The following is a 13,896-nucleotide window of genomic DNA, read 5'->3' on the forward strand; positions in this document are numbered from 1 at the left end:
GGCTTATCTGCCCAGTCTCCTAAACCAAGCAAGTCTCATTTACCTTTTCATGGCCAGTGGTCAGTTCTGTGCCGGGGACCCAAGGAGGCCTCACAATGCGACTGCGGCTGCGGCTGCCATCAGTTATTACTTCCCCACTCCTGAAGCACGTGTGGCGGGGATGGGAGTGGTGCTGAGGTGCTGTCAGCCCTGAGGGCTGGCCAGGTGCTAGGGGGCAGCAAAGGGAAAAGAGGTCCAGCTGGGAGGCGGAGGCCAGTTTCTGCCCCAGAGAAGGGCAATCTCTGTGACTACTCCACCAGCCACACCCCTCAGGACGCCACCTTATCTTGGGATTAAAGCTGTTTCTTCTTCCTTCCTTCCTCTTCTCTCTTCCTCTGTCCTTTCCTCTCTTCCTTCCTCCCTCCCTTCCTCTTTTCTTTCTTGTTTATTTATTTATTTGGTACTGGGAATCGAACTCAGGACCTTGCGCTTGCGATGTAGGCAGTAGAACCACTGAGCTAAATCCCGGCCCTTGTTTATTTTTTTGATACCGGGACTAGCTATGTAGCACAGGCTGGCTTCAAAATGGTGATCCTCCTGCCTCGGCCTCCCAAGTGCTGAGATTAGAGTTATGCAGCACCACCCTCAGTTTAAGGCCATTTCTTAAAGTGTGACTCTGCAATCCAATGAAGGGTTAAAAATGCAGGCAATAGTCCCTTTCCTCATATACACACCAGGAGCTCTGGGGCTGAGGCTCTAATATGCTTGACCAGGTACCAGTCCCAGAAAAAAATGACTTTCCTTTGCACTCTGTAAGCAACTTTCCAGGAACGATGGGTGGAGGGACAGGTCATCCTGTCATTCCCTGAAGACTGGCTTTCTCTTCCCAGGCCCTGGCACAAAGGGTACAATTTAAGAGGCTGTCAGGGAGCCCTAAGATTCACCCCAACCCCCTTGGCTAAAAGTTCATAAATCTGTACTACATATCACATATTCATTAAGAGCAGAGTGGACTCTGGACAAGCAAGTACGTTGAGTGCCCTTACGATTACTCTGTGCCCTGTCAATGATTCCCATCTGTCACACCTAGATATGGTCAATTCAAGCTTCAGATTATGAAAGCTTTATTTACTCAGGCATGCTGCTGTTGCTGCTCTGTGCTTTGATGTGTAGTGCTTTTGCTTTTCTGTTACCCCAGCACCTTTTTCCTGTCTGTGCCTTATCTTTTGTTGGCACGGACTTGTCCGAGCACAACTTCCCTCGATCTTCAGTAAATGTGCTTGCTTGCCTCTTGCTACTGGGTGTACACTTGGCAATTCTTTCCTCATTGTACACAGGAGCCTGGACTACATCTGCCCATTCTATGGCAACAAGGACATAGCGTTCTTTCCGTTATTCAGATGAGGAAACAGACCTAGAGAGGGGAAATCATGTGCCCAAGGTCACACAGGTAGAGGCAGAGCTGAGACTCGCCCAGGTCTAAGTGAGATGTCATGTTGAGGATCAGCACATGCCCCCTCCCCTTCCCAAATCAGTTCCTGCAAAGCCAGTGCTGGGCACAATGGACTGGTACCTGGCTTCACTCAACCTGATGACACTCAGATATAATACAGTCACCACAGAGCCTGGACTCTCCTTGGGTAGGCAGGGCTCCATCCTTAGAGTCCAGGCCACTCACTGGTTTCAGATAACCTTTACCGTCTGAGACAAAAGTCTTCAGGCCCATTTCCAAATGTGGATGAAGCAAGTAAATGGAATCAAATTCTTTATTTCTTCCCAACAGACTATGCCTTGCAGTGACAGGAAGGGAGTGCTGACCCAAATGAGAGAAACAGAACTCTCATACACCAGCAGTGTACCTAAATGAGAAGCACTCCCATGATGTGATCCGATCCTCCCTCAATTAGTTTGTAAACTTATTATGATTCCAGTAAAAATACTAACAGTATTTGTTTGTTGCTTTTGTGTTGAGGGTAGCAGGATTAGCTAAATGGAAAATTCTGGGGGTGGGAAAGGATAACGAACAGTACAGGGAGATGCTCAAACCAAAGATATTAAGACTTGGGAAACAATGTTCATCAGTAAGGGCTAGAACAGGTAGCAAGACCTTGTCTTAAAAATCCCAAACAAAAGGCCCCAAGCATAAAATTGGGTAGACGGGCCAAGGATTTAGCTCAGTGATGCCACCACCTGCTTTCCAAGCACAAGGTCCTGAGTTCCATCCCTGGTTTAAAAAAAAAAAAAAAAAATGCTTCTAAATCCAGGCAGACAGCATGATGCTATTGGTATAAAAAAGGAGAAAACACAGTAACACATTTGTTTGCTGTTGCTGTGGAAAAATAACCCTCAAAACTTAGCGATTAAACGTTTATCATCTCAGTGTTCTCAGGGCACAGCTGAGCTGACTGTCTTTGGCTCAGTTCTAGCAAGGTCAGTCAAGCTATCAGCTGGGGCTGTACCTATCCTATAAAACTCACCTGCTTGCGGGAGGGAGGACCTGCTTCCAAATTCCTGATTCAGCTTGTCGCAGCATCCAGCCTGACGTGCCTCCCCACGTGGCTGTGCACAGCATCCCAGCCGACTTCCAAAAGGGACTAAGATTCAAGGGTGAAAGACAGTACCTAAATGGAAGCCACAGACTTGTTTTCATCATTTATTTTCAGAAGCAACATCCCACCACTCTGCAGTCTTGTATCATTAGATGCAAATCTGCAAGCTGGCCCACCCGGAAAGGTGGGAGGACCTCAGGGCATGGATGGTACAGGTGGCTCATGGGGCTATCCAGGAGGGTACCTACCAGCACAGCACACACTGGAAACGTTCAGCACTGGCTGCCTCCAGGGAAAGGACCTGCGTACCTAGAGGAGAATTTTTCACTCAGTATGCTTTTGTACCTCACGATTTTTTATATAATGCTTACGTTTTATTCAAAAAATAAAAATTTAAAAGAACACTTTTAAATTTTATTTATTTATTTATTGGTACCGGGGATTGAACTCAGGACCTTACGCTTGCGCAGCAGGTGCTGGAGCCACTGGGCTAAATCCACAGCCCTAATTTAAAATTTTAAAAGAATAATTAAAAGGATGCCATTTAATAACAGAAAAAAAGCTAAGAGTCAAGAAATGAAAATCAGTCAACTATTACCAGGCACTATAAACATGTTTCTAGTCATCATTCAGTAAAGGAAGTTTAAAAACTATTGTACACACGTGGTCACACACACACAGTTGTGCCTCACTTAACCACCCGGAGGCTGGGTGTGGCAGCACACATTCACAATCCCAGCGGGTGGGAGGCCCACCAGGAGGATCACCTATGCGTTTGAGGCCAGCCTGGGCTATACAGTGAGTTCAAGTCCAGCCTGAACTACATACACAGTGAGACCCTGTCTTTAAAAAAATAGTTGATCTGAGCATTACTTAAGCAGCACGTTTGTTTACGGACTATCCAAAGCGGACTATCCAAAGCGTCACTCGGGCAGGTGTCATTTCAACCAGTTTTTTTTTTTTTTCCATTAAGTTTACTGGTACATTTAAAGCGAACAATACAGTTACATTTATCACTGGGATCTTGCACCTTTCTGTGATATATCTTGGTTCTTGTTTTTCGCCCATACCCCTGCCCCTCCCTTCACCCTTCCCTATTTACAAGGACTTTGTTTCCATTTTTTCATTTTTTATTTTCTCTCCCCTCCACTTCCCATTTCCCCTTTAGCCATTTTCTTCCTATTTCACCCTCTCAATTACCAGGGTATTCTTGTAGTGAATAAATGAAACTGTTTTTATATTTCCTGCTATATTCTTATAAAATTAATGAAAATGTGTAATTTTTAGTCATGCCGTATTTCAGTAAATGCAGTGGTAAGTGGTTAATAGATATATAGTCCGAGAAATGTGTCATTAGCTGATTTTGTTGTGTGAACACGAGTTAAACTAAGATGCCAGGGTATCACTAGGGCATATGCTCTCACGAGGCCACCCTCAGATATGCAGTCCTTCACTCACTAAAATGTTACGGGGCAAACAACCGTACACACATGTACATGTACACAAGCAACTGTCTCTAGAACAAAAACCAGAATCGTTTTTCCCATTAAGTTTATTGGTACATTTAAAGCAAACAATACAGCTACGTCCGTCATTGGGATCTTGTACCTTCACACGACAGATCTTGGTTCTTGTTTCTTCCCCACACTCCTGCCCTCCCCTCACCCTTCCCTATTTACAATGACTTTGTCTCCCCTTTTTCATTTTTTCACATTTTTTCTCTTATTTCCTTTCCTTTCCCCTCCCCTTCCCACTTCCCCTTTAGCCATTTTCTTCCTATTTCACACTCCCAATTATACCATTTGAACCTTATTTACGCTTTGAGATAAAAACCAGAATCTTGAACCAGCTTCAGGGTTCTTCACAGCGTGACTCCAGCACGCCCCTCCAGGCCCATTTCCTCCATCCTTCTAGGAACTCTACCTGCTGTACTGCGCAATTAAAAGCTGTCCTTTCTAGAGGGTAAAGGCAACAAGTACTTGCATAGAGCAGACTTTCAACGAGTGTCAGTGTCCCTTCTTAATCAAAGCCTACCCCTGTACAGCTAAGCCCCACGCTGGAGGGCGGCGGGGATACTCTGAATCCTCTCCTAGCCCCAAGTAAAATTCCACTGAAGGCTAACTCAGATGTTCTTGTCCCCAGGAAATGAACCCCCAGCAGTTAGCTATCACCTCTATTCCCCCACAACCCTTTATAGAACTGTAACGCTTTCATTACTGTATTACAATGTATATCTCTACAACTCAAACAGCTCATCCTTGGACTATCAGCATCAACATTTCCTAGGGCCTCTAGAAATGCAGAATCTTGGCCCCCTCCCAGACCAACAGAATGAGACTCTAAATTCTAGCAAGATACCAGTGATTCACATGTATATTAAAAGTTTAAGAAGCACTGTTTTATATCTTTCCCTGATTGAACTGGAAGCTTTCTCAAGGCTTTCTTTTATCTCTGTCTCCAGAGCCCATCACACTCAATACTCAAATCCCTTCTAAGTTAAGTTCTATTTATAACATTTATGCACATGATAGATTTTTAATAAAATTCTTGGAAGAATATACCCATGTTATTAATAATTGTTATCTATTAAGTGGACAATTGTACATTTCTATGCATTTCGTTTTTTCACTGTGTGTGATCTTTGTAGACAGAAAAACATGAAGATTTGGAAAACCACATAAAATGTAAGATAGACTGAAAGATACAGTCAAAGACAAATACATATTATATAATAAAGATAATGGTATACAATTGTGTTGAGGTATAAAAACAGATAGGAAGATGAATATGCTATATTTAAATTATTTATTTATTTGGCTTTTTTTTGTTTTGTTTTGTTTTGTTTTTTGAGACAGGGTCTCACTATGTAGTTGAACTGGAACTCACTGTATAGCCCAGGCTGGTCTCAAACTCACAGTGATCCTCCTGCCTCAGCCTCCCGAGTGCTGGGATTACAGGCATGTGCCATGATGCTCGGCTATGTTTAAAGTTTTTAAAGACAATTTAATGGTGTGTATTTCGTATCATTTGTTTTTTGGGGGGTTTTTTTGGTACTGAGGATTGAACTCAGACCTTGCGCACGTGAGGCTGGTTCCCTACCACTGAGCTAAATCCCTGGCCTGATGTCGTTTGTTTTTAGCTAAAACTGTGAATGGACAATGAAAGGACACATTAAAGTTTTCTGATGGGAGTTTGCATTATACTTTTCTATTTTAAATCTTTCCTATAATTACTACAAAAAAAGTGTAGGAAAAAAGCCGCTTCCACTTTGAAAAGTGTCTGCACTCTTTATCAGCACTTTTTCCATCAGTGAGGGAGGCTCTGCCAGTGGCTGGGAAGTGGGAAGCTCTGCAGGCACACGGCCACAGCAGAGGCGAAACCTAAACCCAGAGCCTCAGCAAGGCAGCCTGACCATGCGTCTCCAGGCTGTGGAGTTACCGCAAACTCACAAGAACAGGCCAGTGTGACGGCAGCTGTCGCCAAATCCGGTCATTTTGTGAAACTCACTACTCCCTCACAGATGGTCAGCAGCAACAAGGGAAAGCGCTCAGGGACAAGCGTTCAACTGATTCATGCTGCACCATCTCCCCCTGGTGGCAGGCTGTGGAAATGGAAAGCGGCTAGATGAGGAAGCTAGGGTGATGTATCAAACAGTCTGAATTTTGGAATGTTTTCCATCATTATCTCCCTTTCTTCATTCATTTATTTTTTTGAGACAAAGCCTCACTCTGTAGTCCAGGCTGGCTTTCAACTAGCTATTGAGGCCTGGGCTGGCCTCACGCTCGCAATCCTTCGGCTGCCGCCCCCAAGTGCTGGAATAAGGGGTGTAAACCGCCACACCTGGCTTCCTTCCTCTTGTTCTTACTTTGTCTGGCGCTGGGGACTGAATCCAGGGCCACACCAAACACAAGCGCCAGCCCTGCACCGTATGCCCACCCTCCCCCTTATTTATTGAAATCATCGAAACCACTTTCTCCTCCATCGAGGAGTCTGGTGTGGACCTGAACACAAAAGCAGGGCCTGTGTCAAACAGAGGTGGTGATTCAAGTGATGCCAGGAGCAGCTGCGGCCCTTCATCTTCTATCCTTTCCTTCCCTATCACTTCAGCTCTTGAGATAAAGAGAGACACTGTGAGCCAGCACTGCCTTTTCTGTCTCTGCTTCCATCCACCTCCCTGAGCCTCAGGAAAGGGTAAGCAGGGGCCTGCGTACCCTAGGCCAAGCCCTGGCATGGAGGAGCCCTCAGAGACACCTACCACCAGACCTCCAAGACCTAGTCCTTAGGTTAGGCACTGATTATTTCAAATATGCCAGACCGCTGCGCTGATGATCCTTTAGAAATACCAGAGTGCGGCAATGTCAGTCTTCAACAGTGGCCCTCGGTCTCCAGATAAACACACGGCTTCCTTACTGCTCCAGGAAGAAAGATACACTCAATAGGATATCTGGAACAGGAAGAGGGGAAGACTGTTGCATATCACCACTCCAGAGAACATGAAATATCAGATCATAAAAATACAGAGCTACAGCAAGGGCATCTCTCTAAAGCTTCCCACGAGATGAGCCATCAGGAATGAAAAGAAACATACAGTACCCTGCACAAGGTCTTGCTCATCCTCTGAAATTCGGTTCCAGGCTGTGGGTAATGCTTGAATGCCTGCCAAGTCTCCCCACTGGACGGAAGAGAGGAGGTGCTTTCTCTTCAGGTACCTTCCCAGGAGTTAAGGACACATTTTCAGAAAGAAAATGAAGGGCTGAGGAGTGTAGCTTAGACTTAGAACGCTTGCCTAACATGAAGAATCCTTGCATGAGGGCCTTGGTTCAATTCACATAGAGAAAAAGGAGACGGAAAGAGGGGGGGGGCAGACAGACAAGAGACAGAGAAAGGAAGAAAGAAAATGAAGTATGCAGAAGGAATAAAGCACCCTGGCCAGAGATACAGAGATAAAGTAAAAGTTACATTTTGCCAGATGGGCAGGATCCACAAATACTTCCCAAGCAACTCTTTATTAACACAGCCTAATGCTACTGGGAGAGAGGAATCAAACACTGTCCCTGAAATCTTGGATCGCACCTCAGTGACAACACAACCAGAAACTGAAAAGCAGCAAAGTAGCGTGAAAGATAAACTACGTGGAAATTCAAAGGATGACTACTTCTACTCTGGAGGCTGGCAGGAACATTCCAGCTGGTAGGAAAGAGAAGCAGAGGCAAGGGAATGAGGAAACATGAAGTAGATTTGAGGAAAAGTGAGCCTTCCAGTGAGGCTGGCACAGAGCATGTAACCGCAAAGGCAGCTGAAAAGGTGCAGGAATCCAGAACGGAGAGTGCTGAGCATGGAGGTAGAGATTCTGAACCTTATTCAAATAGCAACAGAAGCCACTGACAAGTCCTGTACAAGCAACCTAAAACAGAACTAGACTTCTGGAAGACACAGGGAGTCTGCTCATCACCTAGAAATAGCTTAGAGGGGGAAAAAAACCAGAGACAGAGAAACCTGTCAATAGCTACATGTGATTAAGAGTCCAAGGAAGAAACTAAGGAAGTGACAGAGGGCGGAGAGAAAAATATAGTCATGCATTACTTAATGATGAAAACATGTTCTGAGAAATGTGTCGTAACTGATTTTGCCCAGTGTGAACACTGTAAAGTGTACTTACGCAACAAAGACAGCTATGACATCACCAAGTGATATAATCTTTTGGGAACTCACGGTATGTGTGGTTCATGTTGGCATGTGGTACATGACTAGAAACCAGCAGCCGGGAAACAGAAGCAAAGGACTTGCTAAGTGTGTGCACGAACAGTCTAGCAACGGCAGCTGTAGCTATTGCTCCTCTTGCCCTTGCCACTGGTGCTCACATTGCTACTGCTCGTGCCACACCACCACCACTGGTGCAGTTAAAACAACAAAGAGAAGGCCAGGGGTAGGGGGAACATTTGCACACAGAATAACAACAGTGTTGATTCTACAACTAAAAGAAAAGGGGGTTGAATTTGAGATGCAAGACTATAAGCAAAAAAAAAAAAAAAAAAAAAAAAAAAAAAAAAAAGGCAAAGCCAGAGGGGAGATGTGGGTATCAGGCAAGAATCCAGAGAAAAAGGTTGCAACTCTAACTGGTCTTTCTTTCACCCTTGCGTGCCATCACCCTGACTTTTCTGAGAACATAGCATAATGATACTGTTAAAAAAATGGGTGTTCTGCCAGGTGTGGTGGCACACACCTATAATCCCAGCACTTGGGAGGGTGAGGCAGGAGGATCCAGTGAGTTCAGGGTCAGCCTAGGCTACATAGTGAGTTCAGGGCCAACCTGAACTACAAAGGGAGACTTTGCTTCAAAAGAAAAAAACAAAAAACAAACAAACAAAAAACCCACGTAAGTCTTTCCATGTTACTACTCTATTCAAAACCTTTTAACAGCTTTTGTCTCAATCAAAAATAAAAATCCTGGAGCTGGTGATTTAGCTCAGTCGTTCCACTGTCTGCCTTGCAAGCACACGGACCCCACCAAGACAGCAACAATAACATCAACAACAGCCAGGCGTGGTGGTGCACCCCTGTAATACCAGCACTTGGGAGGCTGAGGCAGGCTGAGGCAGGCTGAGGCAGGACGATCGCTGTGAGTTCGAGACCAACTTGGGCTACACAGTGAGTTCCAGGGCAGTCTGAACTACATAGTGAGACCCTGTCTCAAAAAACCAAAAAACCAAAAACAAAAAACAAGACAACAAAAAAGTGAAAATCCTTTCAGAGACCTTCAGGCCCTGCACTCATTAATCTCATCTCCTCTTCTGCTCCCTTCATGCCATGCTGTGACACAATGAAGCCTGCCCAGACCACCCTATCTCATAACCCACCTTCACACCTCACATTCTTTGCATGATTTTCTACCATAGCATTTATCATCCATCATCTGATGATCTACTATTTTCATTTCTCTATTTTGAGATAAAGTCTGGCTATGTTGTCCAGAAAGGCTTCAAGCTTGACATTCTCCTGCCTTAGCCGCCCATGCAGCTGGGATTAGAAGCATTTATCACTGGGGCCAGGTCTGTATCTATCTTCCCTCTTTCACACTCTGTCTGAAAAAACAAAGCCAAAGAGGAAAGAAGGGAGAATCCAAGTTTAGGAACTGAAGAGAACGGACCAAGCTATAGTTCTCTAAACTTGTGACAACTGAAATTAAAAAGACTTCTTGGAACAGCTCTCAACACTCTTCTCAACAGGATGCAAAGGATATGAACCTCGGTAGTGTCTCTCGATATCTTGCAACCATTCCAACATATCTGCCACGGAGGGACTCACAACTGAGGGCCGAAGGACAGCATCGATGCCAACAGCGCCTGCATGCTGCTCATAGGTCTGAAACACGCGCTCCACATGGCTGCTGACCGTGTCACGCACACTGAGAAGGGTATCTCTGTGGGAAAAAGGCTGACGTCAGGCAATACCACAATAAAGGCAGGAGGTAAGGATTCTCAACCCTGGCCTTCCTGACATTTTGGACTGAATGATCCTGTGCTGCAGAGGACGGCCCTGTGCACTGTAGCATATTCAGTGGCATACCTGGTCTCTCTCTCTACTAGAAGACAGCAGAAAACCATGCTCCTATCTTCTCCAAGTCATGACAATCAAGTCTCTAGATGCTGACAAATGTCCTTCACAAAAATCCATCCCCAATCAAGACCCTGACTAAGGAAATTGCTGACAATGCCTTGCAGGTAGGGCTGGCTCAAGAATCAAAAACTGACTTACAGATAGAAAAGATAAAGAAGTTCTGAGGCTCTCAAAGCTATAAGACCCGTCACCAAAGAAAGTAAAGACCAAGGGGTATTTCTGAGACTGCCACATAACTGTACACGGAGAGCAAATTGTCCCAGGCTGCGTACAAGGCAAAGGAATGAGCAAGAGGTGACTAAAGCAACAAACTGACACCATCTACAAGTTCCCTAGTCCTTCTCTGGTAAATTCCTGAATGCTAAGTGTGATCTCAGGATAGACAGACTACTGTGGACCTCAGGAAAGTTAAACAGTCTCCCTGGTATATAAGGGTGTTTTGCTCACTGCACATCCAAAGCTTACAGATTACATATTAAAGTTTACAGACTAGCATTTGGAACAAGAAGTATTTGTTAAATGAGTCAATGAATGAATGCAAAGGGTAATTATAAAATTAAGTACAATAATCCATTCAAAGTGGTTAGAATAATGCCCAGCTTTTTATGGTAAATATGACTTCCTTAATGATTCTAATGTGTCCAGCCATCAAGACAAAAGCTAAAAAGGGCAAGGCAACAACTAGTTGAGAACAGTGGCTTTCAAAAATGTTTGACCATAAATCACAATGGAAAAAAAAAAAAGACAAAATAACCCAACACCACACACAAACACGTAATCAACTGATATAAAAGTTCACAGCGCAGGCTGGGTATTCGGCTCAGTGGTTCTGCCGCCCGAGGACCCGAGTTCGATCCCCAGTACCAAAAAAAAAAAAAAGGTTACAGAGCAATACTTGACCCTCGGAAACATTGTTTTTTACACTGTGAGTCCTTTTTTTTACACACTGACCAGCATTTAAAAAATACAATAAAATAGAAGACAAAATATTGGAGTCCTATTTTGTGGACTATTTCAGTTATATAATGTAACGTTGTAACTATAACATTTTCATCCACCGAAACAAGCCGTTTCCATTAGTAGTCATTTCTTCATTCTCTTCCTCTCAGCTCCAAGCAACCAGTTCCCTACTTTTTTTCTAAAATCTCTATAGAGTTAGTTCTAGGTATTTCGCAGAAGTGGAATTATACAACACGTTGGGGTTTTCTGGATCTGGTCTCTTTTACTTTGCATATTTTCAGGATTCATCCACGTTGCAGCATGTCAGTACTTAAGGGTAAGTACCAGTCCACTGTACAGATCTACCACAATGTTTTATCGGTACATCTGCTGGACGTTTGGATTTATTCCACTTGCTGGCCATTCTCAGTAACAGTGACTCTTACTCAATCCTTAAACAGCCACTGCTGAGAAGGAAGCCAATCAGTACAGAGCAACCGTGTTGATGAACCCAGAGGTTCTTGTGGATTTCTGCACCATCTCTCACCGAAGTCCTCAATCCAGAAGCAAGACATATAATCTATGGACCGTATGCTCCTAGACATAGCTAATGCATCCCTTCGTGAGCTGGCCTCTCTCTCCAATCTCGTTTCTTACCAGTCCCTGCTGCGGTTAAAGCAGTATCTACATAACACTATTCATACCTTCCTCCAGACCCAGCTTACCTGACCCAGTTTATGCGGGTTCATCCAGGTTTTTGATAAACTTCCTTTCGGAGGCTTCCTCTCAGCTCAAGGGGGCGTTCATCACTATCTCAGAACATACCACAACATAATTTAATCGACTATCTCTTCTACTCCACTAAGAACAGGAACTAAGTCTGATTCATCTTTGTATTCACAGTACCTTCTGCTTGGCATTCTACAGGTGCTTCATTAATGTTTATTTGTTTGTTTATTTATTTATTTATTTTGGTTTTTTGAGACAGGGTCTCACTATGTAGTTCATACTGCTCTGGAACTCACTGTGTAGCCCAGGCTGGTCTCGAACTCACGGCGATCCTCCTGCCTCAGCCTCCCGGGTGCTGAGATTACAGGTGTGTGCCACCACGCCCGGCTCATTAATGTTTCTTATTACAGATGTATGAAAGAATAAAATGAGTTTCCTATGAGTCTATGACACACACACTGTGCACTGGAACTTCCTTTTGTTCTGGGTCAAAGAGAAGCCATAAATGCCTTGTCTCTTCTCTGTCCTCAATAATCTATCGCCTGAGATAGAAGGTCTACTAATAGACAAAAGTCAGCGTTTGGAAGACATACTATCGCTGAGCAGAAACACCAGTGTTCAGCAGAACAAAGTGGTGGTTATGAGCTCTAGCTTTGGTGTCAGGCACACCTGGGTTAGAATCCCAGCTTATTGGTTACTAGCTCTGTGACCAGGGACAATTTGTTTGAACCCATGTCCTGGGTTGCAAAAATAGAATAAAATGAGTCAAGCTGCAGAGGTGTAAAAAGACTTTATGAGGTAGTGTATGTAAAACACTTAGTTCTGGTAACCATTAGCTTAAAATATAGTTCCTCATTGACTTTAACAAAGAAAAATATAGAGGAAAGCTAACAAGCCTTCTCCACTCTTTTCCTGCTCTGCTTTTTTAACTTCTACTAAGGCCACCATGGCCATGTCCAGCTTCTGGAAAGGAAAATACCAACCAGAAAATGGCTTTTTGGTAAAAGTCCTACTGCAGAAGAAGGAAAAGAGGAAAAGGTGAGACACTTCTAAATCCCACGTACTTGGGCCCGGGATTTAGCTCAGTGGTTCCGGCACCTGCATTGCAAGCGCAGGGACCCGAGTTCGATCCCTGGTATAAAAATAAATAAATAAATAAATAAGTAAGTAAAATAAATCCCATGCATTCAAGGAGAAAACCACCATCTAGCCCATCCTAACTAGTTATAAAGCACTCAGCTTTAAGATAACTCTGCCAAAAAGAGCGCCATGGAGACTCACAGCTTCTCCTCCAGCTTGTCCAGAACCGTGTCACCAGCCTCCAGTTGCTTGCGTCTCAGCCGCTCCTGTAAGTCTGGGAAGTCCCGAAGTGCAGGCACATCCTCAAATCGCAGGTTCCCTGCGGCCTGCAGCTGCTCTGCCAGGTTGCTGAGGGAGGACAGGAGGGGCTGGCAGTCCTGCAGAGTGCTCTGCCACAGGCCCTGCTGTTCCTCCACCACGGGAAAGCACTTCTTCAGGGCTTCCTGCACAGCAAGCAAATGCTGGTCTTGAGTCATCTTCTGCTAGAACAACAACAAAAATAGGGTCAGGGTGCCGAGTCAGTAGGAGAGGTACGAGTTCGAGGGCAGGAGTCATTCCCGACCTCGTGGGAGGTCTAGCGCTTGGCCTCCAGGTCCCTCCGGACAGGAACTTCTACTGGAGGCGCCGTCTCGCCCTCAGTTTTAGTATACGTGCTGCCGAAGCGAGCACGGTCTTACCTTCAGAAGCGGCTCTCTGAATAAGGACCCCTGCTTCTCACCCCGGGAACGGTGACCTGGCTATGACTCGGAGAAGGCGCCTTCGGGATAAAGCATCCCCTGCTTCAGACTGTGAATTCCCGGGGCCCGAGGCCCGTCTCCCCTCAGGCCAGCGCTTTTGGAACCGTAATCCGTATCCTTTCTTTGAGGCCACCTAAACCAGCTCTAAACCAACAGAAAAATGTAAAGGCAAACGAATCAAAATCTTAAACTCCTGCCCGGAACACCACTGTGCCTCACGCCCTCCGCGCAAACTCAAAAACAGCGACGCCCCCCGCCCCGCGCTA

At 44.9% G+C, this 13,896-nt stretch overlaps 2 protein-coding genes across 5 annotated transcripts in view; both read right to left on the reverse strand.

Annotated features, from left to right (window-relative positions):
• Rspo1 (R-spondin 1) overlaps window positions 1-2,523 on the reverse strand; it is a 63,326-nt gene extending 60,803 nt beyond the window's left edge. The window contains exon 1 of one of the 2 annotated variants that reach the window (XM_033767225.1): window positions 2,457-2,523. The gene's annotated coding sequence lies outside the window, so the exon portion shown is untranslated. Of the gene's footprint in view, window positions 1-43; window positions 114-2,456 lie in introns of those variants that run through there. The other variant, XM_033767224.1, reaches the window with a different exon arrangement.
• Window positions 2,524-6,889: 4,366 nt separating this feature from the next.
• Window positions 6,890-13,889, reverse strand: CUNH1orf109 (chromosome unknown C1orf109 homolog). 3 transcript variants are annotated; one of them, XM_010625832.3, is made up of 5 exons: window positions 13,571-13,889; window positions 13,095-13,372; window positions 9,769-9,948; window positions 7,122-7,237; window positions 6,890-6,972 (listed from the first exon to the last, which is right to left on the reverse strand). In XM_010625832.3, exons 2-5 carry the CDS (start codon window positions 13,367-13,369, stop codon window positions 6,935-6,937), a joined length of 609 nt encoding a protein of 202 aa, XP_010624134.1. In that variant the 5' UTR covers window positions 13,370-13,372; window positions 13,571-13,889; the 3' UTR covers window positions 6,890-6,934. The 3 variants fall into 3 exon arrangements, with proteins under 3 accessions (XP_010624134.1, XP_033623117.1, XP_033623118.1); XM_033767226.1 differs by having other exon boundaries at window positions 13,095-13,375; XM_033767227.1 differs by lacking the exon at window positions 13,571-13,889 and adding an exon at window positions 7,690-7,697 and having other exon boundaries at window positions 6,894-6,996; window positions 7,143-7,237; window positions 9,773-9,948; window positions 13,095-13,369.
• Window positions 13,890-13,896: the final 7 nt, after the last annotated feature.

Source organism: Fukomys damarensis, unplaced genomic scaffold, assembly GCF_012274545.1.
Source record: "Fukomys damarensis isolate Sample0158 unplaced genomic scaffold, DMR_v1.0_HiC HiC_scaffold_23, whole genome shotgun sequence".
Classification (NCBI taxonomy): domain Eukaryota; kingdom Metazoa; phylum Chordata; class Mammalia; order Rodentia; family Bathyergidae; genus Fukomys; species Fukomys damarensis.